Source organism: Mucor mucedo (genome assembly GCF_025094135.1).
Source record: "Mucor mucedo strain NRRL 3635 chromosome Unknown EV154scaffold_8, whole genome shotgun sequence".
Lineage (NCBI taxonomy): Eukaryota > Fungi > Mucoromycota > Mucoromycetes > Mucorales > Mucoraceae > Mucor > Mucor mucedo.
In genome coordinates, this window is record NW_026252292.1 from 363,054 (window position 1) to 387,483 (window position 24,430).

The 24,430-nt window shown below is 36.2% G+C and overlaps 10 protein-coding genes across 10 annotated transcripts; 3 read left to right on the forward strand and 7 right to left on the reverse strand.

Annotated features, from left to right (window-relative positions):
• Positions 1 to 1,405: 1,405 nt before the first annotated feature.
• On the reverse strand, positions 1,406 to 3,323 carry EV154DRAFT_435988 (S-adenosyl-L-methionine-dependent methyltransferase). The gene is made up of 9 exons (XM_051596811.1): positions 3,159 to 3,323; positions 2,959 to 3,099; positions 2,786 to 2,896; positions 2,491 to 2,713; positions 2,378 to 2,439; positions 2,265 to 2,320; positions 1,978 to 2,203; positions 1,804 to 1,912; positions 1,406 to 1,698 (listed from the first exon to the last, which is right to left on the reverse strand). Exons 2-9 carry the CDS (start codon positions 3,067 to 3,069, stop codon positions 1,436 to 1,438), a joined length of 1,161 nt encoding a protein of 386 aa, XP_051462347.1. The 5' UTR covers positions 3,070 to 3,099; positions 3,159 to 3,323; the 3' UTR covers positions 1,406 to 1,435.
• A 4,048-nt stretch (positions 3,324 to 7,371) lies between these two features.
• EV154DRAFT_477028 (uncharacterized protein) lies at positions 7,372 to 9,291 on the reverse strand (the record flags this gene model as incomplete). Its single annotated transcript, XM_051598078.1, has 1 exon — positions 7,372 to 9,291. The coding sequence occupies one exon, from the start codon at positions 9,289 to 9,291 to the stop codon at positions 7,372 to 7,374; it is 1,920 nt and encodes a 639-aa protein (XP_051462348.1).
• EV154DRAFT_494237 (uncharacterized protein) lies at positions 9,037 to 9,840 on the reverse strand. Its single transcript, XM_051599879.1, has one exon. It carries the CDS (start codon positions 9,829 to 9,831, stop codon positions 9,436 to 9,438), a length of 396 nt encoding a protein of 131 aa, XP_051462349.1. The 5' UTR covers positions 9,832 to 9,840; the 3' UTR covers positions 9,037 to 9,435.
• A 507-nt stretch (positions 9,841 to 10,347) lies between these two features.
• On the forward strand, positions 10,348 to 11,823 carry EV154DRAFT_494246 (uncharacterized protein). Its single transcript, XM_051599880.1, has 4 exons — positions 10,348 to 10,789; positions 10,859 to 11,216; positions 11,281 to 11,355; positions 11,424 to 11,823. The coding sequence occupies exons 1-4, from the start codon at positions 10,595 to 10,597 to the stop codon at positions 11,477 to 11,479; spliced, it is 684 nt and encodes a 227-aa protein (XP_051462350.1). The 5' UTR covers positions 10,348 to 10,594; the 3' UTR covers positions 11,480 to 11,823.
• Positions 11,400 to 12,873, reverse strand: EV154DRAFT_299273 (peptidyl-prolyl cis-trans isomerase-like 3). The gene is made up of 7 exons (XM_051594850.1): positions 12,635 to 12,873; positions 12,430 to 12,547; positions 12,286 to 12,360; positions 12,134 to 12,211; positions 11,986 to 12,069; positions 11,802 to 11,920; positions 11,400 to 11,722 (listed from the first exon to the last, which is right to left on the reverse strand). The coding sequence occupies exons 2-7, from the start codon at positions 12,430 to 12,432 to the stop codon at positions 11,587 to 11,589; spliced, it is 495 nt and encodes a 164-aa protein (XP_051462351.1). The 5' UTR covers positions 12,433 to 12,547; positions 12,635 to 12,873; the 3' UTR covers positions 11,400 to 11,586.
• EV154DRAFT_412532 (Met-10+ like-protein-domain-containing protein) lies at positions 12,811 to 14,633 on the forward strand (the record flags this gene model as incomplete). The annotated part of the gene is made up of 9 exons (XM_051595515.1): positions 12,811 to 12,944; positions 13,007 to 13,104; positions 13,168 to 13,263; positions 13,321 to 13,460; positions 13,558 to 13,668; positions 13,731 to 13,967; positions 14,041 to 14,188; positions 14,275 to 14,393; positions 14,451 to 14,633. The coding sequence occupies 9 exons, from the start codon at positions 12,811 to 12,813 to the stop codon at positions 14,631 to 14,633; spliced, it is 1,266 nt and encodes a 421-aa protein (XP_051462352.1).
• Positions 14,634 to 14,926: 293 nt separating this feature from the next.
• Positions 14,927 to 15,689, reverse strand: EV154DRAFT_559000 (S-adenosyl-L-methionine-dependent methyltransferase; the record flags this gene model as incomplete). The annotated part of the gene is made up of 5 exons (XM_051605520.1): positions 14,927 to 15,077; positions 15,173 to 15,273; positions 15,323 to 15,408; positions 15,469 to 15,612; positions 15,671 to 15,689. The coding sequence occupies 5 exons, from the start codon at positions 15,687 to 15,689 to the stop codon at positions 14,927 to 14,929; spliced, it is 501 nt and encodes a 166-aa protein (XP_051462353.1).
• A 395-nt stretch (positions 15,690 to 16,084) lies between these two features.
• EV154DRAFT_494277 (uncharacterized protein) lies at positions 16,085 to 17,317 on the forward strand. The gene has a single exon (XM_051599881.1). The coding sequence runs from the start codon at positions 16,263 to 16,265 to the stop codon at positions 17,229 to 17,231; it is 969 nt and encodes a 322-aa protein (XP_051462354.1). The 5' UTR covers positions 16,085 to 16,262; the 3' UTR covers positions 17,232 to 17,317.
• A 341-nt stretch (positions 17,318 to 17,658) lies between these two features.
• Positions 17,659 to 18,947, reverse strand: EV154DRAFT_494279 (phospholipid methyltransferase-domain-containing protein). The gene is made up of 6 exons (XM_051599882.1): positions 18,804 to 18,947; positions 18,616 to 18,721; positions 18,412 to 18,557; positions 18,238 to 18,349; positions 18,107 to 18,181; positions 17,659 to 18,031 (listed from the first exon to the last, which is right to left on the reverse strand). The coding sequence occupies exons 1-6, from the start codon at positions 18,895 to 18,897 to the stop codon at positions 17,986 to 17,988; spliced, it is 579 nt and encodes a 192-aa protein (XP_051462355.1). The 5' UTR covers positions 18,898 to 18,947; the 3' UTR covers positions 17,659 to 17,985.
• A 190-nt stretch (positions 18,948 to 19,137) lies between these two features.
• EV154DRAFT_547948 (P-loop containing nucleoside triphosphate hydrolase protein) lies at positions 19,138 to 23,436 on the reverse strand. Its single transcript, XM_051604783.1, has 2 exons — positions 22,902 to 23,436; positions 19,138 to 22,540 (listed from the first exon to the last, which is right to left on the reverse strand). The coding sequence occupies exons 1-2, from the start codon at positions 22,964 to 22,966 to the stop codon at positions 19,279 to 19,281; spliced, it is 3,327 nt and encodes a 1,108-aa protein (XP_051462356.1). The 5' UTR covers positions 22,967 to 23,436; the 3' UTR covers positions 19,138 to 19,278.
• Positions 23,437 to 24,430: the final 994 nt, after the last annotated feature.

Consider the following 24,430-nt stretch of genomic DNA (forward strand, 5'->3'; position numbering starts at 1 on the left):
ACATATTTATCATTTTTTTTTCATAACACAACTTCCAATATAACATATTATCTTTATATAACAATTTTTTACAATTTTTATGTCATTTGCGTTTTTTTGATTTTGCGGTCCAAGTCTAAATGTTACTTGGACCTCTGGTAGAGGTAATTAGCTAAAATTGGACCGCAACCTCCGGTCCCGGTCTAAATTGTAAATTTACCACGACTAAGTTTTACGGTGCTTTTAGTATTACTCTCAAAATACATCAAATGAATTAGAGGCACTTATCACCTTGAAATACTGTAACTGTTTTCATGAGAAAATTTAATAGAAAGAATTCTGGACTATTGATTATTTATATCAAAAACATTGAATGTGTTGTTATACTGTGAGAAAAGAAAAGAAGAATGATAAAAGACCGAGAAATTGAAAAAGCGGAAAATCGCATTTTGCATTTAAGGCGGTGCCAATAATTATATACAGCTGTATATACGTATGTTATGTTAAACATCGACTTAAAATCATGGGATAGAACAAAATTACATGACCCGATAATTTATGGGAAAGCATTGCTACAAACCGTGGCTTAATCAACAAGAACCATGGAGAAGTTGAAGGTTTGCCAGCCAGCATGAATGGTAAAATCGAAGTTTAATAGTTCAATTAGACTCAACTGAACTATATGAAACAACAATCAACTAAGAATTGTTGACAAATTAAACATTAAATATGTAAGACAAAAACAGAAGACAGTAGAAAGTGGGATAACTATAGTAGCCGTTACCGATATGAAAGCTGACACCTACTTATATACTGTCTAAAATATCAAGAACTTGATATAAGCAATTAGTGATCGTCAATGCTAAGTGACTAAGGTAACAGGTTTCTGTTTGGGATCCTTCAGTTAAACTACGATAACGGAAATTGATCTAAACTTAATTGGTGTCGAAGAGGGCAGTTAAATGTCATTTACAGTGCCACCAAAACTTAAATAGATATATAGAATATTTGTTCTTTCGTAGAAAACTCCAGCTGTACTGCGAATCTACCACTCTTATGCGTACGATAATTAGGCCATAGACGTAGAAATCCTCATTGATCCAAAAGTGGTGTTTTCTTAAAGCTTTGGGAATTCCTTCCTGGTCTGTATCACAAAAACTACCACGGACCAACAAGCTATCAGTTTGTGTACCATACGTCGGTACGTCTATCATTCTGGTAGCGCGTATTAACAAAAAAGGAGATTAATGAAATGCTTTTTATTGGTTTTATGAAATACACAGCATAACATACATTATGATACTGGTTACTTCACTCTCAGATGCGTCCCTAAAAAGGGAGATATATGCCAAGTAAGGCAACCTTTTGAAATTAAGCGTTTACCTTCCATCTCTGAAAAACAAATTCAATATAAAGACGCTTTTCGTCATATGTCTTACTAATTGCTAAATAATTTTTATTTGTCTTCTGACTCTAACAAGCATTTCTTTTTTTCAAATCCTACAGGCTCTTCCTTAATAGTGTTTGGCTCTTTCGAAAAGGCTAATACTTTATAGATTCTGCCCATCAACTCTGGATCCATCAGTCTTTCAGCGCCATCCAGTAACGTCTTTCTTGCTGCAGAAGATTTTGCGTTTTTAAACAACTGTTCGATTCTAGCTTGGATACCTAAAGACTGTAAGAAATCCTTTTGCGTAATTGGACCATAAGCGGATACACCTTTTTTTTTTTAAAAAAAAAAATGACATGTGTTTATTAAATTGTTTTTTCTTGGGTAACTGTATTTTTTTGGGTTATTGCCTTTATTAGCCCTTTGTGACATACCTGATCCTTGCAAAATTGCTTGTTTTAAAAACGAAAAATCAACATCCGCACTCAAATCTGCGCTGCCGGGATCACACATAGGATGAATAATTTTATGGTCCTTAATAGCCTATAGTGATGTTAGTCAAACTTATACTATAAAAGTATTTTCATGCCATTAAGAGACGATATTACCCTTAACGTATCACCCTGTATATAATCTTGCCCGTAGTCGATAGCCAACCCAGACCCACCGTTACGATCGAGATATTGCGCAATTTTTTCCATAACACCCCAGCAATCGGGTGAGATATCTACACGATCCCCATCTTTGAAATCAACCTCAAATTTTTTATCGCTCAGATAGGACTTTGTCATGGCTGTGGGATTGGGTGATTTAACAATTCGAAAATTGTGCTCACTATATAATTATGTCAATATTTAGAAAGAAAGACTATTTTCAAAATGCAGATCAACGTTACCTTTCCTCTGTATCATCCATATCTACCATCATTTCACGCCATTCGGATCCAGTTTTCTAAAGAAAGATTTTTTTTGTAAATATAACTTCCTATACAACGGGAGAAGAACGTACTTCGAAACTATGGATAGGCAAGGCATCAAAAAATTCATGTGCCATGACAAAGGACCATTGATCTAGTAAGCTTTAAGTAAGCGTAATCCAGGCAGTTTGTACTACATCATTACCTGGGACAACCTCAATACCATCATGCCATGATACTCTTACACCGTCTTGTCGTGTGATAGTTTCAATTGGTGCTTCGTGTTCATTTCCTTCGATTCTAGTAACATCTTTATCCCCAGAGCCCTTTACAAGAGCTGCCCTTTGCATTTTACGAAGACCTGGACTAGCTTCAACTAAATGCACATCGGTGATAGTCTTGTAGAAATGAGGAAATTGCGATAAGGTCTGAAAAAAATGCCCTTTCTAGTTTAGTCCTGTGTCCCCATTTTTGCACGGCTCTATGTAATTTAGTCTTACCCGCAACATGTCACTCATCAAAGTTCCTCTACCAGGTCCGAATTCGATAAGTTGTGTCTTTTCTGGTCGACCTAACCTCATCCATTCAGTGAGATACCAAATACCACATAACTATAGATAAATAACGATTTTAGACTTTTGTGATCAATGTCACAAACGCGTTCCATTTGTACCTCGCCAAAGACTTGACTGATCTCGGGCGATGTGACGAAATCGCCTTGTTTTCCAAATACATCGCCTTCCATGTAGTACCCCTTTAAAGGATTCACCAAAACTTCTCGCATAAAATGAGAAAGACTTAATGGTCCTGTCACCTGAAAATCAAACAAATGTCATGAGCGATTACAATTTTAAAACACTATTTTTGGTGTACCTTGACAGAATCGCGCAAATGTTTTGCTAAAGGTGTTAACGGCTCTTTTTTAGGTTGGGTGTAACATGACTGGTAGTTTCGCTGCTATAAAATCGAATAAATCGGGAAGCGGTTGTGGGTCTTAATATACGCAACATGTAAAAATGATAATAAAAATATACGAGGGGGGCCGTGGACATGGAATGCTCACGTTTAATTTGTTAATATTTAGATGTCCGTCTATTTATAAAGTTGTACATGTCTAAACTCAATTTCAGGCCATTTGCATGATTAATTAGTTTTTCAGTGTATACTGCCTGTGTCAAACTGACATTTAAAAATGACAAATATATACCTTTTGTTAAACTGCATAAACACGAGCCGCGCTTCTTGTTTTCTCCCTAGCATTTTACTGATATTCTGACATGTCATTTTTTAAGCAGTCCATGTGGAGTGTTTAAAATGCAGAGTTTTAAATTTACACTTAGATTCTCTAATTGTGCATGCAATTCTATAATCCCAACAAGTTTAATATTCAAGTATTGTTTGGTAAGTCTGTATAAAATAAAACATCAGAATAAGGAATGTAAGAGGCCATCATCGAAAACGTACCACAAAGTAACAAAGGGAAAGTGTCTTCCAAAAATAATTTATATATCTCTCATTTTTTTTGCTTGTAAAATAAACGAGACTTCTACAGCTGCTCAAAATGTCGTTCCAGACGGTATGTGGCCTTTGTTACTGTCAGTAAAGCTGCTATTGTCAACGTCTTCGGGTCCACCAGGGTTGTCTGCTAAATCGACGCTATCATCGTCCTCGTTATACAAATTACCTCTCTCAAACAGCTATTTATCGTTCTGTCAAACGATATTTAGTGCAAAATTTCGACAACAAATGTTTTAACGCAAATTTATAAAACCGAATTAACAAATAACCGGAAAGATTAGTAAAAAATATGGCCATAGAGACACAATAAATAAAGGTTAACAACCCCCACTCCCTCGTCTATTACTTTAGAAAAATAATGCGACCCAATAATATCGCATTGATACAAATCCGTTAAATAAGAAAAGCTTATTATGACTGTAATGATTTTCAAAAGGAGCCAAACTATATCTATATCAGACAATAGCTGCCAGTACACGCAATAGACCAGAAGTATTTGGACCGTTTTGTTTGATGATTTAGTAGATGTCATTACAGATAGAACAAGTTTTTTTTCGGTTTAATAAATGGCACAATCAATAATTCTATCGGATCCCTCCTCGCGACAGACTCTTACTGCATAGGTGGTAGCAACGAAAGCTAAAACTACGAGGATGGTACTCTTGAGCATTGTGTTTGAAATGTTAATAAAAATATATTAGAATACTCAATTCAAACAGGAAGAAAAAGCTTTCTTTTATACAATTGTATGTGTGAGTTTTACTGGTAGATGTAACGTTGTAATCATAAACACTTGATGCCAAGCGAACAAATTTAACTCTACTTGGGGATGATTGAGAAGGTTTGATTTGTTTTTGTAAAACTAAATACTGTGATACATGAAATTAGGAACCAATTGGATGTTATGTGGGAGCAATGGCAAAGAATTTATATTGTTCGTGATAGCTATAAAATCATTACAATAAGGGTGATTATATCTATTTTAGGTAGTAAAAAGATTTTTTTTCAAGCATAAAAGGTTATTTATCTATCATTTTTAATGTTGACTTAACCGAGGGGTACACAGCTCTACCTTTTAATGAACTTCCAATCTATAAAAGAAATATTTCTTCTCAATACAAACCATGTGTATATATGTAGGTAAAGCCAATGAATACAGTGTTGTATCCAAAAAAATGACTGGTCAGCTTTCATTCAATGCAATATAATGATAAACTGACAATCCGGAGCTGATTTTTACAATAATGGCGATTTAATTAGGTAAATATAACCCGTTATTTTTATGTAAGGTATTACTCATGGGTGTCCAAAAGGCTACAACTTTCTTTTAAATTGAAAAATATAAAGTACATCAAATGGATCTTGACCAAAAGTATGATTGTTTGTCTCAATTTTCTTTTAAAGACAACGGTTACTTGTTTAGATAATATTCGATAACAATAAAAACTTATTGCAATCAATAATAAGAGGGTTATTAATGAAATGCGAATTGGCACATATTTGAATACAGAAGCTTTTATTTGGTGACCAACAAAGTAACTATTTACCCTTTAATCTCAGTACTGTCGTACTAATACTCAATAACACAACGGCATTTAGATTATCAAAGAAACAGTTGTGTCTGCATTTAATACAGCTGGATAACACACATTGCTCATCATGGAATGAAGATAAAGGAGATAATAAACTCTACTGGTTTATGTGGTATACTTAATAATTTTTGATATTATTTTACTCTGCTATCTATAAAACACCTCAAAATGTATACAATAATATTATGCAGAAAACGCGATAAGTTTTGCATTATACCTAGTAGATAAATGAATACAAGGATTACATTGTTACACTCTCTCTTCAAATAGAGTTTGTGGGTTACTATGTGATGTGTACAAAAAATACATAGAGGATTTTATGACAGAATATAACAGTAGACGTGATGAAACCAAAATTTAAATTTATGGTACATGTTTTACATATACATAGCAGGTAGAGCACGACATGATCGTGCGAAACGGTACTTATTTTTATAATAAAAGCTTTATGGATCTGAGAGTGTTCTGTTTATCAACTGATCCCTTTCTTAATTGAACTTTGTTCCAATTCTGTAACTATTTGATATAATAAATAAGAATTAAAAAGTCAATGCAAGAGAGGCACTCTTTAGGGTAAGAGGAAATCAACTAATATTAAAGGAAACATTTCCAAACACTAAGTCAAAGCTCCATACTTAAGTTGTTTTCCAGGTTTTTGAAATATGTGATTTAGTATCAATATAATTATAGTAGTTGCTCGATTTAAGGGCGACCGAAAATATTGGAAATTACACTCTTAAATCGAAAAAAAAAACCATTATATCCAGCAACTTTAAATAGAGCGGCTACTGTAATATAAAGTAGCAAGGTTAATCACTTATCTCTTGAGGTTTTGATTCTTAAGTATCTTTTCCCTTGATTTTATGTCTTAATCAATATTAATTTAGAAGTCAAAGATATCGAGCCCGGAAGGTAAGAAACCAGGTTGATGTACAAGAAATTCTTACTGTTGAAGGAAGTACTCATATTTTACATTTAATTTTGTTTGGCCTTCAAGAAAATTAGACTACTTGAAACTTAGGTTTACACTGTACGTTCTCAGTAATGGTAGGCGGCTTTGCTAACTGTGTTTTCTTTCCTCGAGTCGAAAAGTCCAAATACGTTGTGTATCTTAAGCGCATTAGGAGAGATACGGATACTTAAATTGCTGTTATTGTTTACTTTCCCAAAATATAATAAAAGAATAGGGCTCTGTAATGCCAAATAATGACAAAAAATTGACTAAAAGACCTATGACCTAGTTCGTCTATATACATATAGACTAATTGAAACAGGGTGTATATATCAAAAGCAAAAATTGCCAATTTATGTTATCTAGAGCAAGATATAATCTTGAGGTAATAATAGAAAAGTCTGAAGCATAAAAAGACCATACTTATGAATGCTCAAACTTTTAATTTCACTGAAGGTAATATTAAGAAACCTTTTATCAAGAGCTACAACATTTAAATCTGTGGTGGTTGGTACTAGTGAGTGTAAAGCCTGTAAGATTTGTAAGATTTTATTTCAGCCACAAACTTGATCACCTGGATCCTAACTTCGTGTGCACATACACCAAGATATGAAGGAACAGAAAATTGCTTGTTTTAGTTAGCCTTATTACCAACCTTATTGTGAAACAGCCCATTTTGTCGATATGTTCTTGAACACATTTTTGTGCAAGATTGCATTTTTGTACAAGTATTCATTTTTGAACAAGGGCACAATTTTGTAAGATATAACTAAATTGCATAAAAAAAATTTGATTTTGCGCAGAAAAAAAGTAAATAACTGATGGGTACATGAAATGTTTGCCTAAAGGCTTTCACTTTACATTCACTACTATTTTATTGTTAGTTCCGTGAGTGAATAAATAATTCTGTTACGCCAGTGACACAATTTTTTTTATTATGTATACTTTTTTGTGTACACGAGAACTTTACCTACTAATTCAAAAATAAAATAAAACATGTTTATTGAAAGATAAATGTCGATTATTATTCACTAAAACAATGGGTATTATGAGCTTCAACCACCTTTGGAAACAATCCAGAAAATATATTCCAAAAGACCTCTCTCCTCACTTTTTCAAACACTTGCAAGGTAGGTGGATCTTTTAATGCAGTCTCACTATCTGTTGTCGTTAATTCCGGTTTCTCCTGAACAAGGGTCACAGGTTCTGCACTTGCAGACGATGTGGTCAAGTCCTCGCACGATTCTGATTTCGACATACTACGAGTCGGATGCCCTAAAAAATTACCATCATCACATGGTCTTGCTGTCTGTAAAAAGTAAGGTATACCAGATTGTACAGATGGCCCAGGAGTTACCGGATTATTTCTGTATTCTCTTACCAAAGGTCTCATGACTTTATCCGTATCACTTCTTGCCTTATATGAAATGTTGACTTGTAAAGGCGCTTGATCAACAATAAATGTGTTATAAATGTCTATAAGCTGTGGTATCTGTTCAGGATTAAAAGGTATATTCAACAACTCTTCGCTTGGGTTAGCCAACGTATCCGATTGTTTTGAGGAGAAACTGTCCGTATCTTCAACTCTGGATTGCACCAATTGCTTCACCAAGCTCAAGTAACGATCATAAAACAGAATATTCTCTACACTAAAATCTTTGACCGCCCAGTTTTTCAGTATATCAATCTGTTCTGGATCATTTAACGCATGATACAGTGACTCTACTGTCAACTCCCAATCATGCCCACCGTTTTTATTTGAACTTTCTAGTGTCGTCGTAGACTGATGATTCTGTCGGTTAAGGTTCACCGGCAGCTTGTCAAGTGACAGTTTTTTCTTGAGAGTTAATATCCATTGATCGCGTCGCCTACGAACCGATACCATACTGTTTTTATCATCGATAGATAATGTCTTGAAGACGGGCATAATGGTTGTAGCAACATGGTTCGTCGTCGTTAAAATGACCAGCCAATTACAAGGACCAAACACACCTCGAACGCCAGCAGGATTTCTTGATGTTGGGTATTCAAAGACAATTTGCCAGACAATACATAGGATGGAGCACGGTATACCAACAGCTACTGTCACCCAAATTTCCATTCGCATACCATGTGCATCCCCATCATTCCGAAGAAGCCAAAAGACAAAGGGTACAATCACCAGAAAGAAAAAGGCCACAATAGCTGAAGTCATATAATTTCCCATGTAGATTTCACAGTGTGAACGACCGTGAGACCAAATAGCAAAAGATTCAGCCAAAGCAATAACACATATGATGACAAGAAGGAAAAAGGAGCAAAGGAATATATGATGCCTTGAACTAAAATTTAATGCTACTTTGTGCCGCATGAACCAATCGTAATCCTTGTCGCTTTTGTGGATGGATGCAGCAGTTGTTTTAAAACTAATTTTTTCACCTCGACTATTATAAGAAGCTGCATTTCGATCATGATAACGTCCTTGTAGTTCATTTACTCGTATCAGTAAATGCAGACGATACGCACGCCAAACAAGAGCATACGTCCAAATGAAAAATCCAACCATGGGTCCCCATAAGAATATATCACAAGAAAAAGCATTGATAAAGACTTGATAGATAAATACAGTTGTAGAGAAAATCAAATAACCGACAGCCCCGAGCACTGAGCCGAATATGTCTCTTTTCTTTAGAGAATACATACGCCACCGTTTTGAAATAGTTTCGTTTGTTACATACATCATATCCGGTGGACGTGATAACCAATTCGCGGACATCAGTCGATAGACGAAATAGATGGTTGTACCCACAATAAATATAAAATTGACTATCGTAATAGCAAAATACACCCGAAGAGAAATGATCTTCCTATAAGCGTCCTCACATGGTATACCTTGTACTCCTTGTTCATGCAATTCGCAATTCGGTAACTGCATAAACGGATATAAAGTGTAGTCTTGTAACATTTTTTTTAGTATGTCATTTTAATTATTAAGTAGATGAAAATAATAAAAAAAAGAAAAAGCCGGATGAATAGGGTTATAAAGGGTGGAAAATATTCATTTTTTTTTTTTTTTTACTGTTTCAGAAGAAAATGAAACCGTAACAAATCAATGGCTGTCAAGTAAACTAATTGTATCCAAAAGTTCAGATTTCATGATAGGGATTTCGATATCCAGTAACCAAAAGTATTCAAGTAAATCTGTGGGTAAAGTAATAATTGGCTCATCTGTATCTTGCTCGACGTACTCCTTGAGTTTCTCTGATAGCTGAATACGCATCTCATCTTTAGATAACTCTTGCATGTTACTGTTATTCTTCCATTTCATTCGACGCTTACGGTCCAGTATAGATAGTTCTTCATCAAATTCTACTTGCCTTTTTTCAATGTCTTTCTTTCGAAACAAACGTTGTTCATTTCTGTATACATCCCATTGCTTTTTAAGCGATTCACATTGATCCAAGCGAAGTTGCGCCAACTTTTCATATTCAGCGTCTAGGAGCATTGTAGATCTTTTTTTTTTTCGGTATGCAAATAAATCATTAACCATCCAACAGTTTTCGGTATGTTATATTTTTACCTATCATCCTAAATTGTAATGATTAATTTGTGACGTGTATGGTTGCTATGGTCTCCCTCAAAAAAAAAAAAGTGGTACCTTTTTTGAAGTCTTTCCTTCAGCTGCCTACAAGCGAAAAAAAGAGAGCATTAACTTTGATGAGATGACACGATGAAAAAAGTCAATATACCAAGTTGCGCTTTAATAGTTTTATTTTGTCTTGTATTTTACTTGTTGTTTTATCATATTCGTCAATCTTTGGTTGAAGCAACATTGTGAGATGAAGGGGGAAAAGTAAATAATAAAAAAGATGAAAAAATGAAAAAAAGGATTATGTAGACCGAGGAATGGATATATTCATTTTTCATTGGTCCATTAATTCTATAGGCATGAAGCCTCTGCCCTCAACACAAAATGCGTGATGGTGTATAAAAATAGATGGGAACTCAAAAGGGCTTTATTGGAATAACAACTGAGGAGTCATTTTAATTAGCCGGGTGAAAGTTTTTTTTTTTTTTCGCTTTTTAACCTGTGCCTGAAAAAAATTGTTTACAGCACATGGACGAAAAAAGATCTGCGGAAAAGCAAATAGTAAAAGAAGGGCTGCGGCGGACTTGATTCATTTTAAACAAAGAGTAATCCCAATCTTTTTTTATTTCCATTTTCCTTTTTTCTTTTTCCTTTTTATTTTTTAGTACTCAATTTTTGAATGGATGTTTATTCCCTGACTCGTAAGAAAAGACCTTCGCACCTTACCCTTGCACAACCCTCCCGTGCACAATCCGATAATGACTCGGCTCTTGATGTTTCATTATCGAAAAACATATCAAAAACCACTTCTCGGTCACCTTCGAGTTACATTTTTGACGAAGTAACCGGTTCACCTTCTAGAGATCACTGGAAGGTTTGCAAAAAAAAAAAAATAAAGAAAAAAAAAATACATGAAGTTTACCTGATTAACATTTACCATTAGCAAGATGCCGATTCCAACCACTGTGGTTTACCAAGCTGTACCACGAGTTTTGGATTATTTGAAAGAAGACATCATTGTCGTAAATGTGGAGATATTTTCTGTGCAATTCATTGTTCAAATTACTTTAGACTTGATCAATTTGCACAATATCATCCAGGAGGCATATTATCCAGAGGATGCGATAGCTGTGCAGCAGATTACATACAATGGCAAGAGGAGCTGCGGCAAATGGGAAAAGAAAATGCATCAAGGAGGACAAGTCTTGCTGATAACAAATCGACACTAAAGAAAAGACATGCTGGTATCATGACTCAACAACCTCAAGCAATGGAAGGTGTAACTGAACTTGGCCGAGATGGTAAATATTTAGTGTTTGTTTTTTCTTGTGATATTTATATTCTTTGTTTACCCGCTTTTTTAAGATATTGTTGCTCCCACATCTAAACCCACTCCATCAAAGGGCTTAACTATCAACAAGCCCAGTAAGAAAGATCAAGGTAATTAAAAAAAAAAACTTCCTTTTTTTTGGTTTTGCGCCTGTCATTAATTTGTATTTGTTTCTTAGCGGCCTTTAATCCAGTTCCTTCTGTTCCTGCTGATTGGCAATGGTCTACATTCTAGGCCTTCCTTTTTTTTTTTTTTTAATATTCTTGTAAAAACAACACAACATTTTCATAAAGCAATCCTTCTCTTAGTAACTTTTTTTATTCTTCACTCCTTCAAAATTCCTATGCCTGCTTATCTGCAATAGGATTCGCATGAATTGTGATTGATTTAATACGAAGTTCTTGAAGTGGTCTATTTTTTTCATCAATTGGAATCTTTTCGAAAGCATCCAAAGTCGTGTCAGCTCCATCAATTACCCTATTATCATGATGATGCAAAATGTGTTAAATACCATCATTTACCCCCCCCCCCTTTTTTTTTAATTCTATAAACCTACTTTCCAAATACCGTATATTTTGTGTCCAAATGAGGATGTTTTCCGTATGTGATGAAGAATTGCGAGCCATTTGTGTTGGGTCCTGAATTAGCCATAGACACTATACCACGTGCATTATGCTACAATCCTCTATTTAGTTCTTTTTTATTCTATGCACATTCTCTTTTTTTTTTTATTCTCATACCTTTAAAACAGATCGGATCTCATCGTTAAACTTTCTGCCCCAAATAGAATTTCCTCCTTTTCCTGTACCAGTGGGATCACCTGTCTAATTGCATTTTTCTTTTAATATTTTCTGCACAAAATCTACCATTTTTTTTTTTTTTTTTTACCTGTAACATGAATCCAGGAATATTTCGATGGAATAAATTGTTATCGTAATAGCCACTTGCACATAAAGCAAGAAAGTTCTATCATTTTCTCTGCATAAGTTATTGCTTTCTTCAACGCCTTTTTTTTTACAAAAAAAAAAAAGAAACTTTACCTCTGCTGTTTTTGGCACAGATTCACAAAAGACTTCAATTTTAAGATCACCGAGATCAGTATGTAAAGTGACAGACTACAAATAAAACATTAAGTTTTCTTAAGGCAACGAAATGGGGGGAAAAAACAATTAGAATAGCCTTACCATCGATATTGGTAATTGTGAGAGAAGTGTAAAGACTCTCACTTTTTTTTTTCAAGGCAAAGCTTTAATATCGAACGGGGATTTAATTTACAAGCAGTCCACGTCATTTACCTATACTCTGTAACTGATAAATTACATGCTGTTCTGAAATGGCGTATAATTGTATAACATGCACCACAAAAAACGACACTTAATGTTGGCTTACATGAATCTGCATAACATGGCTTTAATGGACCTGTCAAAAAAAAAACTTTTTTGTTGTTGCCATGGCAACCCGCTAGCCAACGAGCGGCACTTGAACCAGCTTCAGTTGTTCTTTTTTTTTTTTTTTTTTTTTTTATTCTATAGATCGTCCCCCCTTCTCTTCTTAAACAAATAACAATGAATGTGCTTACACCACCTCTTCACAGAGGCATGATGGAACTTGAGCGTTCAGCTTTTAAAAAGGTGATTAGCACGCTTGTCATTAAAGTGCCTACCAAAAAAGTTGGCATTTTCATGAAAACTTTCGACGAGTAAATTTCAACATAACGATCTACTTTACCCTCGCCTCATTGACATGTTGTTTTATGTGTAGAGATTTATTCAACCAACCCAGAACTCGTAACGTTTTGCCTGATCCAGAGTCTAAAGAAACCAAGCTTATTATTTTAAGAACTGACTTGGAGAAAATTGGTAAAAAAAACATTTTTTTCTTCCTATCCCAAGCCTATTTTTAAAACCCTTTTTTAAAAAAAGATGATTTGCCTAAAGAAAAGATCGATATGATCAAGGAACAAGGATTAAGCACTTTTAAACATGAAATTGAATTCGATTACAACTTCTGGACTACGGGTACCTATCAACAAGAAATAATAATAATTAAAAAAAGCTGATTGAATTATACGATAGAACAAATTTTACATGCTGTCATGCCAGAAGATGCTCAAGATATTCCTTCTTCGTTCACTCAAATTGGGCATATTGCTCACATGAATTTACGTGAAAGTTACTATCCTTGGAAAAAATTGATTGCTCAAGTCATTTTAGATGTAAGTGTCTTCTGTAGCACTTTTTGCACCGTGTGTGCTCAACGACACACTTTTTTTTTGCTCAACTTTTTTTTTTCTGCTGCTCGTGGCATAATAGAAAAATAAGAATATCACAACTGTCGTAAATAAGGTTGACAGCATTGACACTACCTTTAGATTCTTTAAAATGGAAGTATTGGCTGGCGAGGATAATTTAATTGCTGAAGTGGTAAGTTTTTTTTTTTACAAAAAATTTTATTGTTTATTTTACAATTAAGCTTTGGATAATAGAAAGAAAGTGGGTGCAAATTCAAATTCGATTTCTCCAAAGTTTACTGGAACTCAAGGTTACACACTGAACACGATAGATTAGTTCAACTCTTTAAAAAGAACGAGTACGTGTGTGATGTCTTTGCCGGTGTCGGTCCCTTTGCCCTTCCCGCTGCTAAAAAAGGGGCGATTGTGTACGCAAATGATCTGAACCCTTCTTCCCATGAATGGATGAAGGAGAATATTAAGGCCAACAAAGTAAGCTTCCCCCCCCCGCCCCCAAAAAAGTTTATGGGTGTAAAGGTAATGTGATACTCATGTATATATTTAGATTAAAAGCGGGATCTATCCTTATAACATGGATGGCCGTGAATTCATTCGACAGGCTGTGAAAGATTTACAAGCTACCTCAAAGAACGAATGGAAAACATTTGATCATTTTGTCATGAACTTGCCTGCCACAGCTATTGATTTCTTGGGTAAAGAAAAAAAGAAAAAAGAGCATTCATTTATTTAGGGTTACCTCAACATAAAAAATGAGTCACTGATAGCTTTTTTAATTTAGATACATTCCGAGGTTTATATCATGATCAAAAACATCTTTATGATACTCGTGCAAAGTTACCTATGATTCACTGCCATTGTTTCACAAAAAGTACGGATGCTATGCAAGACATTACTGAGGTTTGTGATATGAACACGGGGTGTGCTTCTAATAAAAAAATACTAAAGTCGTACTAGCGTGTTGGAACAATTATGGGAGGAAAGCCTGATCCTTTGAAAACAACATTACATTGGGTCCGTAACGTAGCACCTAAGAAGGACATGTACTGCATATCCTTTCCTTTGAGTTCCGAGTTAGCATTTGCAGCACCCAACAAGTATAACTTTAAAAAAAAAAAAGTGCTCCAACCCCCAAACTAATCCTTTTTTTTTTTTATAATAATAGTGATAAACGTAAAATTGATCAATTATCTTCTTCGATAGCATCGGAACCTTCCAAGAACCCTCGTACTGAATAATAAAATATTTACTTTCGCTTCCAAATAGCAATCTTTTCCTTTCCGATTCTTGATGGGTGACCTGCAGCATCCTTGATAAAAATAAGATCAAAAGTCGGGGACAACAGGTCTTTGTACCTTTTTTTTTATATATATTTTTCCCATGGCATTTTATTAGTTATTCCGCTTCCGTTTTTGCTTCTTTGAAGGTTACACTTACAATTGTTCATTCACAGCAAATGGAGGTCCTCCCTCGTGGCCATCGATAGGATACATGAGCGTAATCAAAACACCTCCCTTCTTAATAATAGCGCTGTATCGAGCTGCCCAGTCAGGTCGTAAAGCAACAGGCATTGCACACAAAAACCTTGTTTTCCGTGTGAATAAAAAAAAAAAAAAAAAAAAAAAAAAAAAACGCGGGTTCAATCGATAGGCCATTGTTAACATCATTAAACTATTTACGTGTAGTCATAAGCAAGATCGTATCCCCCATTAGGAATGTCAAAGTTATAAAAATCAGCACACTTAAAATCGTAGTTATCAGCAGTTGCATTGGGGTGATTCTATTCTAAGATTAAAAAAAAAGGTCGTATGATGATGAAACAGAGTTACCTTGACTAATAAATCAACGCAAGTTTTACTCAAGTCTATGCCAGTAACATGTCTATTCTTATTAGCTAAAAATACAACATCATACCCTATTTTTTTTTTATTGTTATATTTGTAGTTGAACCTCGTGTTTTTCTACAAAAAGTTACCTGATCCGCAACCCGGAACTAAGCCTTGTCCGTGCTCAGGAATAAGGGACCTAGTGTCTTGGCTATCAAACAGAGCAACCAAGGCAGGACTTGGTTGGCCCGCATCCCACATGGTCTTGCCTTCTCTCCATAAACCCTCCCAATCTATTCCAAGACTATTAATAAACACGCCTTTTCTTTTCCTCCTTATGATTTATATTACCGATCGCTTCGGTAGACATTTTTTTAATAAACAAGAAAGAAGAGGAGAAAAAAAAAAGAAATTCCTGCCATTTTGATTATTAATGCTTTGCGTAACAACCAACGTAAAAAAAAAAGGACTAGGAGGAGCATTAAATCCCGGGAAGATAGTCACGACCCATGTGTTAAGAACTGAACTATATTTTTCGGTGAAAAAAAAAAAATATTAAAATCAGCGGCGATCTATGGAAGGGATAATGATGAAGTAAAAAGGTGGTTGATAGTGATGTAAAAGGGTAAAGGGGTGGGGGGATGAGCAATTAGAATAACACATGATTATGGTGAAACTACATCTGATTTATGAGCTCACTACTCCATAAATCGTTAAATAGTCCTGTATGAAAAAAATGAACGTTTCCTTTATCCTCGTTTGGTTTGTTCGTATTCCCATCCTCCACGTTCCCTCCCCTTAAAAATTAAAAATATAAACCTTTCTTTTTTTTTTCTTCTTCTTTTTTTTTCTCTCTCTTATTTCTCTATACATCACTCCTTTCCTTTTTTCACTTTTTTTTTTCCCTTAAAAAAAAAATACAATTCATTCCTTAAACAAAAATATGTTGTTCAATAATAATACAGACACATTAACAGTTGCCGCAGTGGTCCAATTGCCTACTGATAAAACTAGACGCAAAAGACTCAAGGTCGTAAGTGCTTGCAGTGAATGCCGTCGGAAGAAAACCAAATGTAATGGAGAAAAGCCCTGTGCTGGATGTATCAAAACCAGTATGGATTGCAAGTACTCAAACTCCCCGAAAACAAAAGTAAACAACACTACAAATAATCGTCCCATCACAAGCACCAACCCCACTAATAATACCACCAACCCCACTACCACCACCAATATCTCCAACAACAACAATAACTTTCAACGTAATATACATGTCGAAAGCAGTAATTCCACCAACTCGAATGCTTCTGCTACCATTCATGCTATTGAAAATCGTCTAAGTGTCATTGAGGATATCTTGAAAATTTTGTTATTGTCAACTAATCAAACGGAAGGGAGAAACTCCGCCTTCCTCCCTCAACACCAACAACAACAACAGCAACAACAACAACAACAACGGAATATGCAGGTTCATTCCGGTCCGTATTACGGCGAAATGTATCATTCGTCATCCTCTTTACCACCACCACAGCCACAACATCAGCATCAGCAGCATCAGCAGCAAGAGTATTATCGGTCATTGAATAAAAGAAGACATAGTGATGATGATGATGATGATAGCTATTACAGCGCTACTTCACCTATTATTGTTCCACAACAATCATCCGATGTATTGGTCCGAGGAGCACAACCCGTGACATACAATCACAATGTACGACTCCCACCTCCATTAAATTACCAACCTACTTTGTCCGAATCTTCCTCTACTTCCACCACCTCCTCTATCTGTTCATCTACATCTTCGCCAAAGATCAACACTATCCAAACATTATTAAACAATGTCAAGCAGGAAGAATTCAAGTATACTAGACCTTCTGCCTTTTCTACCGTTGAAGTCGCCAATCGATCTTATTAGTTATACCCATCGTTTCTATATTTTATTATTATTTATATATATATATCTCTTTTTCCCACACAAAAAAAAATTGTGAATAAATTCCTTTGTTTTAATCAAATTTTGGTCCGGCATAATAATCCCATTTCTTGCGCGTGCTCGTTCTCCTATTCACTTACTTGAACAACCCCTCTCCCAAAAAGTCCCACCCGTTCATTTCCATTTGGATGTGTTTTCAATCACCAACCTTTGCATTTTTACATCTTTCATAGTTTCTTTTACAATCTAAAAAAAAACATGACGTTTTTTTTAATTTTATTTTTTCAGGTCAGTGCATTTTGTTTATATCATATTTTTTTTTTCTCGGTCCGGAATTCCCTTTTTATTTCTCCTGGATCTCTTATTCGTTCTCGGGATGTGTTGATCTCGGGGGAGGAAAAAAGCCAGCGTTGATGAATTCGGATAATTTGTTCTTCCTCAAATTAGACTTGCAAAAAAAAACACTAATTTAAAAAAAACATGTGCTAGGGGAGAATGTATTAATAGCTCTTCATGCCGTGATCCTCGGTTTCTCTATAATTGATGATTCTATCGTTTTCTCCAAGGAAAAAAATAGCCGAAAAAATTGCATTGTGTAGCGGAGGCGCAATTTTTTAAGGGGGCGGCAGTCAGGGCTTTTATAGCGCTGATAGGTATCATTTTTATTTGTTACATAAAACACGAAACTTTTTATTTTTATTTTTTATTGGAGTACAAATCTACAGAATCACTTTGTTTAGTTCTTCTTATCCTTGTTGGCATAAATCTTGGCGGTAAAAGGTCTGTTATCAAAAGAGTAAGTACTTACAATCACAATTCATATCACCACAAAAAAAAAAAAAAAAAAAAAAACTTACTCTTCAAAAGTCAAAGCAACCTTGTAAACAAGATACACAATAGCAGTCAAGAAAACACCAGCGGGCTTACCATACCTAAACAAAAAAAAATGAGCGCTCTTGTAAAATATTTATATAATAGTAATCCTTACCATAAAGCAGTGGCTAAAAAGGTACATGTAGAACCAACATACATGGGGTTATCACAAACATTGAAAGGGAAACCAGTAACACGCTCCTTCATCAAGATACCAAAGTAATCACCTATATACAATCATCATTTAGCAAACCCATAAAAAAAAATCGTATCACAACTTAAAACTTACCAAGATAGGTACCAGTAACACCAAGAGCCCACATTGAAGTCAATACAAGAACATTACCAGTGAGAAATAAAAGAACGGCAGAGATCTTGACCATATCTTGATCAAAGAAAGGGTGTGAAGGTTGAGCAGCTAATGCATTATGATACCTTACATCATCTACACGTTAATTTCTCATATATACACATACACTTGCTTTCTACTTACAAGAAATCTCTCGTGATGCCCAAAGTGAAAATGGTGACAGCCAAACCATAACATCCGAATCTACCATTACCTCCAGCTAATTTGGTTAATAACTTCTTGTTATATTCTATTCACCCCCGGGAAAAAAAAAAAGGAATGATTAGTTTTTTTTTTTTTTTGGGGGGTCGTCGTCTTTTGTTTGCTTTTACCAGCTCTGGCGGCTGTGTTCCAAAAGATGGGATTAAATAAAATATGTGCAAGGGCAAAATATAATGTGGGTTCTTGAAAGTTAATCGAATCCATGATATGTGTATATGTATAAAAAAAATAAGGGATGTAAACAAAAAAAAAAAGGAAAAATGGATGGGAAGCAAAGTATTATAAACATATCCTGCAAAACTGAGATTTAATTTGATGACAATTTCATAGGCGCATGTGAGCGAAGACAGTCGTCATTGATTTGTTGGTAAAATGCCACGTAGTTATCAAGTACCACAAAAAAGTATATAAAAAAAAAAAACTCCACAACAAACATGAACTTAGTTTATAACAAACGAATTCAAAGCAAATTTTATTATGAAAAGGTTTTTTTTTTTTGTAACAAAGTGTAGTTTTTTTTTTTTTTGAAGGAAAAAAGAGTGTAAATGAATATAGACAACCAAAAAATAAATAAAAAAAAGAGTTTTACAATTCCTCATCAGTGGTATAAACTTCTTCACCACGCTTACGACGTTCCATACGATCCTTCTTCTTTTTACGAAGCTCCTTGGAAGATAACTTCTTCTTCTTTTCAGTAGCCTTGATAGTATTACCTTGACCATCGATTTGATCTTCGGCATCTGCTTCGACAATCTTGGTACCAGCGTTACCGGAGACCCAATTGTGACCTGAAGGTGTCAATTTACCGTCATCCACCATCCAGACTTCGTTACAAAGCGCTTCAGAGAACTCACGGTTATGGGTCACAATCACAACACCACCACCATATTCGCGAATAGCCGTAGCAAGTGCACCAAGTGATTCACGATCCAAATAATTCGTAGGTTCATCAAGCACCAACATATGAGGTTTATTCCACATAGCTGCTCCAATCACAAGCTTGACCTTTTGACCACCAGAAAGTCCTCGAATATGAGAATGAGAAGCAAACTCGGGCTCAAGTCCTACCTCCGCCAAATGTTTTTCGATCTCCTTGGCTGTCAACGGACGATTCAATCCCATCTTGGCGGCTTCGGCAGAATCCACTTCAGCAATCTTCTTACCGAATCCCATATCTTCAAGCTTCTGACGAGAGATCCAAGTATTGTCCACAGAGGATCGGCCAACCCATGAGACTTCATATTCATACGATTGCTTGAGCTTACGACGACCTACCAATTCTTCAACCGTACGCTTCTCACCGTCAATAATAAAGACTTGTTGCATCACCTTTTCATTATGTGCACCATGCATACGATCATTCTTATCAAGCTCTTCACGATCTTCTCCAGTAGCGTAACGCCATTGAATGTACTCGTTAGGAGTAGAATCCAAATGTTGTTCAATATGATGGAAAGCATGTTGGGCAACATACGCAATACGCAAATTAGGATGCTTCCAAACAGTTCCCGTTTCCGTCTCAAGCTCTCCAGTCAACAACTTGATCAACGTGGATTTACCAGCACCGTTAGGTCCAATCACAGCAACACGAGAAGCCAAAGAACACTGCATGGAGATATCCACCAATTGCTTCTTGGATGATCCAGGGTATTGGAAATCCACATTCTTCATCTTGAGAATAGCACGTTCCTTCGTCTTGATACCTTCCAAGTATCCAGGCTCAGGGAAATGGAACACGGATTGTGCTGCTCCCAAAGAGTAATAAGCAGCAGCACGAGGAACCTTCTTGACAAACTCGGAAAGATTACCACGGTAACGCTTTAACTTGTAGTTACCTTCATAATGAATGATGTCCGTACAGACATGATCAAGGAAACCAGAATCGTGAGAAACAATGATCGAGGTCACCGTCTTCAATCCAAGCAAGTAGTTTTCTAACCAGGCAACATTGACTACATCCAAATGATTGGTAGGTTCATCCAACAAGAGAATATCGGCATTCATCAACATGGCTCTGGCAAGTGCAAGCTTCATCTTCCAACCACCCGAGAGAGAACCAATTGCTTGATGGTTCACCATTTCATCCGTGAAACCATAGTTCTTGAGAATACGTGCAATTTCGGCTTTATCGTGACACTCAACACCTTCAGAGGCATCAATGAAATCAACAAGCCCAGTATCAGCCTCAGACCCATCAATGTCATGTTCGACATACACCGTCTTCAAAACAGAACGTGGAGGGAAACCCTCAACCTGTTCATTGGAAATAGCTCGCATCAAGGTAGATTTACCACAACCGTTGGCACCACAAAGACCATAACGACGACCTCTCATCAATCGAAGATGAGTACGATTCAACAGAATCTTGGCACCATACGCAAGTGAGAATTCACAATTACAGAGTTCTTCGCCTTCTTCCAATTCTTCTTCGTCGCCAGTCTTGGGCGCAATGGCTTCTTCACATGAAGATAAAGCAGCTAACGCAAGCTTCTCCGCAGAGGCTTCGGTTTCTTCTCCACCATCTTCATGCTCGCGTCCTGTCACAAGTAACCAGGTAGCAGAGTGAGGTGACAAGGAAGAGATCCAGGCATTACGATCAAAATCACGTGCCAAAACAAGTGACAAAGCTAAGATACCCATGTATTTACGGACAGGTGCAAAAAAGCCTTCCAACTTGGTAGGCATCAATCGGTCCAACGTACTAAACACCTTTTCACGTTTTTGATCGCTTGTCAATACTGCTGCAGCTGCAGCGGCTCCTCCACCAGAGCGTTTCAAAGTCTCCACAGCCTTTTGGACAACACCACGACACTCAGGGTCAGCAACCACCTCATAGACATGCTCAAGAGCTGGCAACAAGATAGGTAAGAAAGGTGCAGCGACTTCAGGATCATCCACCAACTTGGACATGTTATCGATAATCAAGGCGGATTTACGCTTGATGGAAGTTTGACGTTCACGTAAACCACGACTCAAGAGAGGCACCATCAAGGCAAGTGTACCGGAATCTACCTCTTGAACAAAAGTAGTGGCACCCAATTGATGAATAATCTCTGGTACGGATTCAGGCTTGTTAATACAATCAATAACAGCAGGGATAAAACGTTCAATATCCTTGTTATCCAAAAGCGCGGTGGTATGGGTCATACATTGCGTGGCAGCAGCCTTCACCTCAGGTTTGGTATCCCACATACAATCGGAGAGAACAGGAATCATGGTAGGTAAGCACACAAGGACTTGCATAGGGTTGATGGTCGCCAACAACTCCAACACCTCCAAAGCCAACATCTTGGTTTGCCACTTTTTAGAGTTTTCAAGACCGTCAAGCGCATAAGTCACGATATGACGTGTTGCAATGGGATTAAAAGCCTTGACGAGATTACGGGTGATATCAGCAGCCAATTCCGCGACTTTTTTATCTTTGGCAGCTTGCAAATCCAAGAGCGGATGAAGTAAAGTCACCAAATGAGGCTCCAATTGACCACGCAATAAAGCGTTAGTCGTGATCAAGGCCTGGGAAAGTTCAAGTGCTCCCAGAACTTGGGGGGTCTTGATCTTTTTTGCAAATAGTTCCGTGGATACAGCAGGCCAAAGATGAGCTCCCTTCAAAGCGCGTACACCATAGTGATTGGCAAAGGCGGCACATTGTTCCGCTAAAGCCTTTCTTTCCTTCTCATCCGTACAAGACAATAATTTACCCAAAAGTTGTTTAGACTCCTCCGCTTCTTTCTCACCAATACGCACACGTTTGGGTTTCGCAAGCGCGGTCAAAGAACGACGTTTGCTACGATCAGCAGCTTTAGCAGCGCCGGCTGCAGTACTTTTATCAGGCATATAATCCATTTTTCTTTATATGTATATATCAAAGAAAAAAAAATTTTTTATATGAATACGTAAATAAACAAAAGAGAGAGAAAAAAAAAGAGGAGACAAATCACAGGATTTTAGTCTTAATTGGGCACGCTTAATTTTTGGTACTGTTGATTTTTGGTACAACTTCAAAATAAAATTGGCTCACTTTATTTTTATTTATTTTTTGGTACTATTTGGAAATAGAAATCGGAACGGGTTACTTATTTTTTTTTTTTTTTTGGTAAGCTTGTAGTAAACCTTTGGTACAACAAGTGTATTTTTATTTAGGATCGAAACCGTAAAGAAGAGTTAACACGTAGTAGCAACATTTCACCTCAACCCTTAGCTCTTTGTACCTATCCCACGCGCAGTCCGGAGTTACAGTCTGGAACTTGATTGGATGACGTAAAAGAAATTTCATGCAATCCACATTACTTCATAACCCCCGCCCCATTTGATCAATTCTTTATCTTTGTTCTTATCTCTACACTATTACTCTTCAATTTCCAGATCCAAAAAAAAATCGATTCCTTTATACCATGCTGATGCATTCTATTTATCTCCTTTCAAATTAAAAAGATTTCATGGCTTCGTTTTTATTTAAAGTTCAAAGTGCGAATTCTCCACGTCTTTCATTTGACCCCCACCAAATTGTGAGTAAAACCTTATTTCGATGAAGGTCAGGCTTCATAGTATCAAGTAGCTATAATTAGTCACTACAGTTTTCACTCTCAAGGAAGAGTCATTGTCTTTCTTATTATGATTTATATGGTATGGAATTAATTTTTTTAAAGCTATTGCTGCATTGCCATGCACTTTGGATTAATACAAAAAATAACTTTGTTCTATGGCTAACGAAATATCAAATATAAGAAACCTCCAAATTACAATACAAGTCGGGTATTTCTTTATATCATTATACCTATTCTTTTATGAGTTTATCAATATTGAAAGATTGTATATATGGGCTCACAATACATTTAATGAGCCTGTCTGGCGAGAAAGATACAATATTTTATTTTATAAAATGTATGAATGTTGTAAAATTGGCGATATGGTGTTTGGCGACATTATTATGGTCGCCATTTTTATGAGCTTTTTAGTCATTTTTATGCACTTATGTGGTGAAATGTGAGTCCTCAATATCAACTATGGTATCCGCTTGAATGTCTTGTTCGTCGACGTTGCTGCTTTCGAATGGCGATATGTCATAAAGAAACACTGGTACTTGGGACTGCTCATTCTTTGGGGGTGTATAGTATGTGTCCCGAATGATCAGTCTATAAATAGCAAGGATTACACTGTAGGTTGACTTTTCGATCTGGGATTTATTTTCCCTTTCTGTTAAATGTCGAGTCATTGGTATGCTTTACAGTAGAATGCCTTTGAATCATCTTTTCCAACTGCAACAATTGATTTCGCATGGTCATCAACCATTCAAGACTTGAAATAAGCTCCAGCAGATCTGCTTTTGACGCCGGAACATTGAAGTAATGCCTAAATTTGTTTACATAAAGTCCTTGCCTTGTTGACAAAATACAATGGAGACTAGTGGTTTGAATGCCCCCAGCAAGTATTACTACCTAAATCGTTTGGTAATATCTTGGTTATGTCGTCCAATGTATCTTTAGACTCTCTGGTAAGCTTTCCTTCATCTGCAGATGCCCTGTCATCATCACCAGACAGGGCACATTTTGCCTGTGCGAAATTCTCGCTAGGCAACGTTCGATCTACCGTAGAAAGGTACGGTGACTTCGTGGAATCCCCAAGGAACTTTTTTGAAACTTTTTACAAGGGGATAACTGATTCCCCAAATTCGCTCATTGACCTTGAGATGAACAATTGTTTGTTACGACTTATTCGGGTAACGCACGCAATCCTTTCA

Excerpts from the sequence above, each read along its gene's own strand:
- EV154DRAFT_435988 (XM_051596811.1), bottom strand. The coding sequence starts at position 3,069 with ATGCGAGAAGTTTTGGTGAATCCTTTAAAGGGGTACTACATGGAAGGC. Across the intron at positions 2,204-2,264 it reads ATGGATGATACAGAGGAAAG|TGAGCACAATTTTCGAATTG; the intron begins GTAACGTTGATC and ends ATAATTATATAG. Across the intron at positions 1,699-1,803 it reads AGCAATTTTGCAAGGATCAG|GTGTATCCGCTTATGGTCCA; the intron begins GTATGTCACAAA and ends AAAAAAAAAAAG.
- EV154DRAFT_494237 (XM_051599879.1), bottom strand. The coding sequence starts at position 9,831 with ATGCTCCTAGACGCTGAATATGAAAAGTTGGCGCAACTTCGCTTGGAT.
- EV154DRAFT_494246 (XM_051599880.1), top strand. The coding sequence starts at position 10,595 with ATGGATGTTTATTCCCTGACTCGTAAGAAAAGACCTTCGCACCTTACC. Across the intron at positions 10,790-10,858 it reads CTTCTAGAGATCACTGGAAG|CAAGATGCCGATTCCAACCA; the intron begins GTTTGCAAAAAA and ends ATTTACCATTAG. Across the intron at positions 11,356-11,423 it reads GCCCAGTAAGAAAGATCAAG|CGGCCTTTAATCCAGTTCCT; the intron begins GTAATTAAAAAA and ends TTTGTTTCTTAG.
- EV154DRAFT_299273 (XM_051594850.1), bottom strand. Across the intron at positions 12,212-12,285 it reads CTGTGCCAAAAACAGCAGAG|AACTTTCTTGCTTTATGTGC; the intron begins GTAAAGTTTCTT and ends AGAAAATGATAG. Across the intron at positions 11,723-11,801 it reads AAATATACGGTATTTGGAAA|GGTAATTGATGGAGCTGACA; the intron begins GTAGGTTTATAG and ends TCATGATAATAG.
- EV154DRAFT_494277 (XM_051599881.1), top strand. The coding sequence starts at position 16,263 with ATGTTGTTCAATAATAATACAGACACATTAACAGTTGCCGCAGTGGTC.
- EV154DRAFT_494279 (XM_051599882.1), bottom strand. The coding sequence starts at position 18,897 with ATGGATTCGATTAACTTTCAAGAACCCACATTATATTTTGCCCTTGCA. Across the intron at positions 18,558-18,615 it reads GGCATCACGAGAGATTTCTT|GTATCATAATGCATTAGCTG; the intron begins GTAAGTAGAAAG and ends AGATGATGTAAG. Across the intron at positions 18,182-18,237 it reads TTTTTAGCCACTGCTTTATG|GTATGGTAAGCCCGCTGGTG; the intron begins GTAAGGATTACT and ends TTTTTTGTTTAG.
- EV154DRAFT_547948 (XM_051604783.1), bottom strand. The coding sequence starts at position 22,966 with ATGAAATTTCTTTTACGTCATCCAATCAAGTTCCAGACTGTAACTCCG. Across the intron at positions 22,541-22,901 it reads CCGGACTGCGCGTGGGATAG|AAAAATGGATTATATGCCTG; the intron begins GTACAAAGAGCT and ends ATACATATAAAG.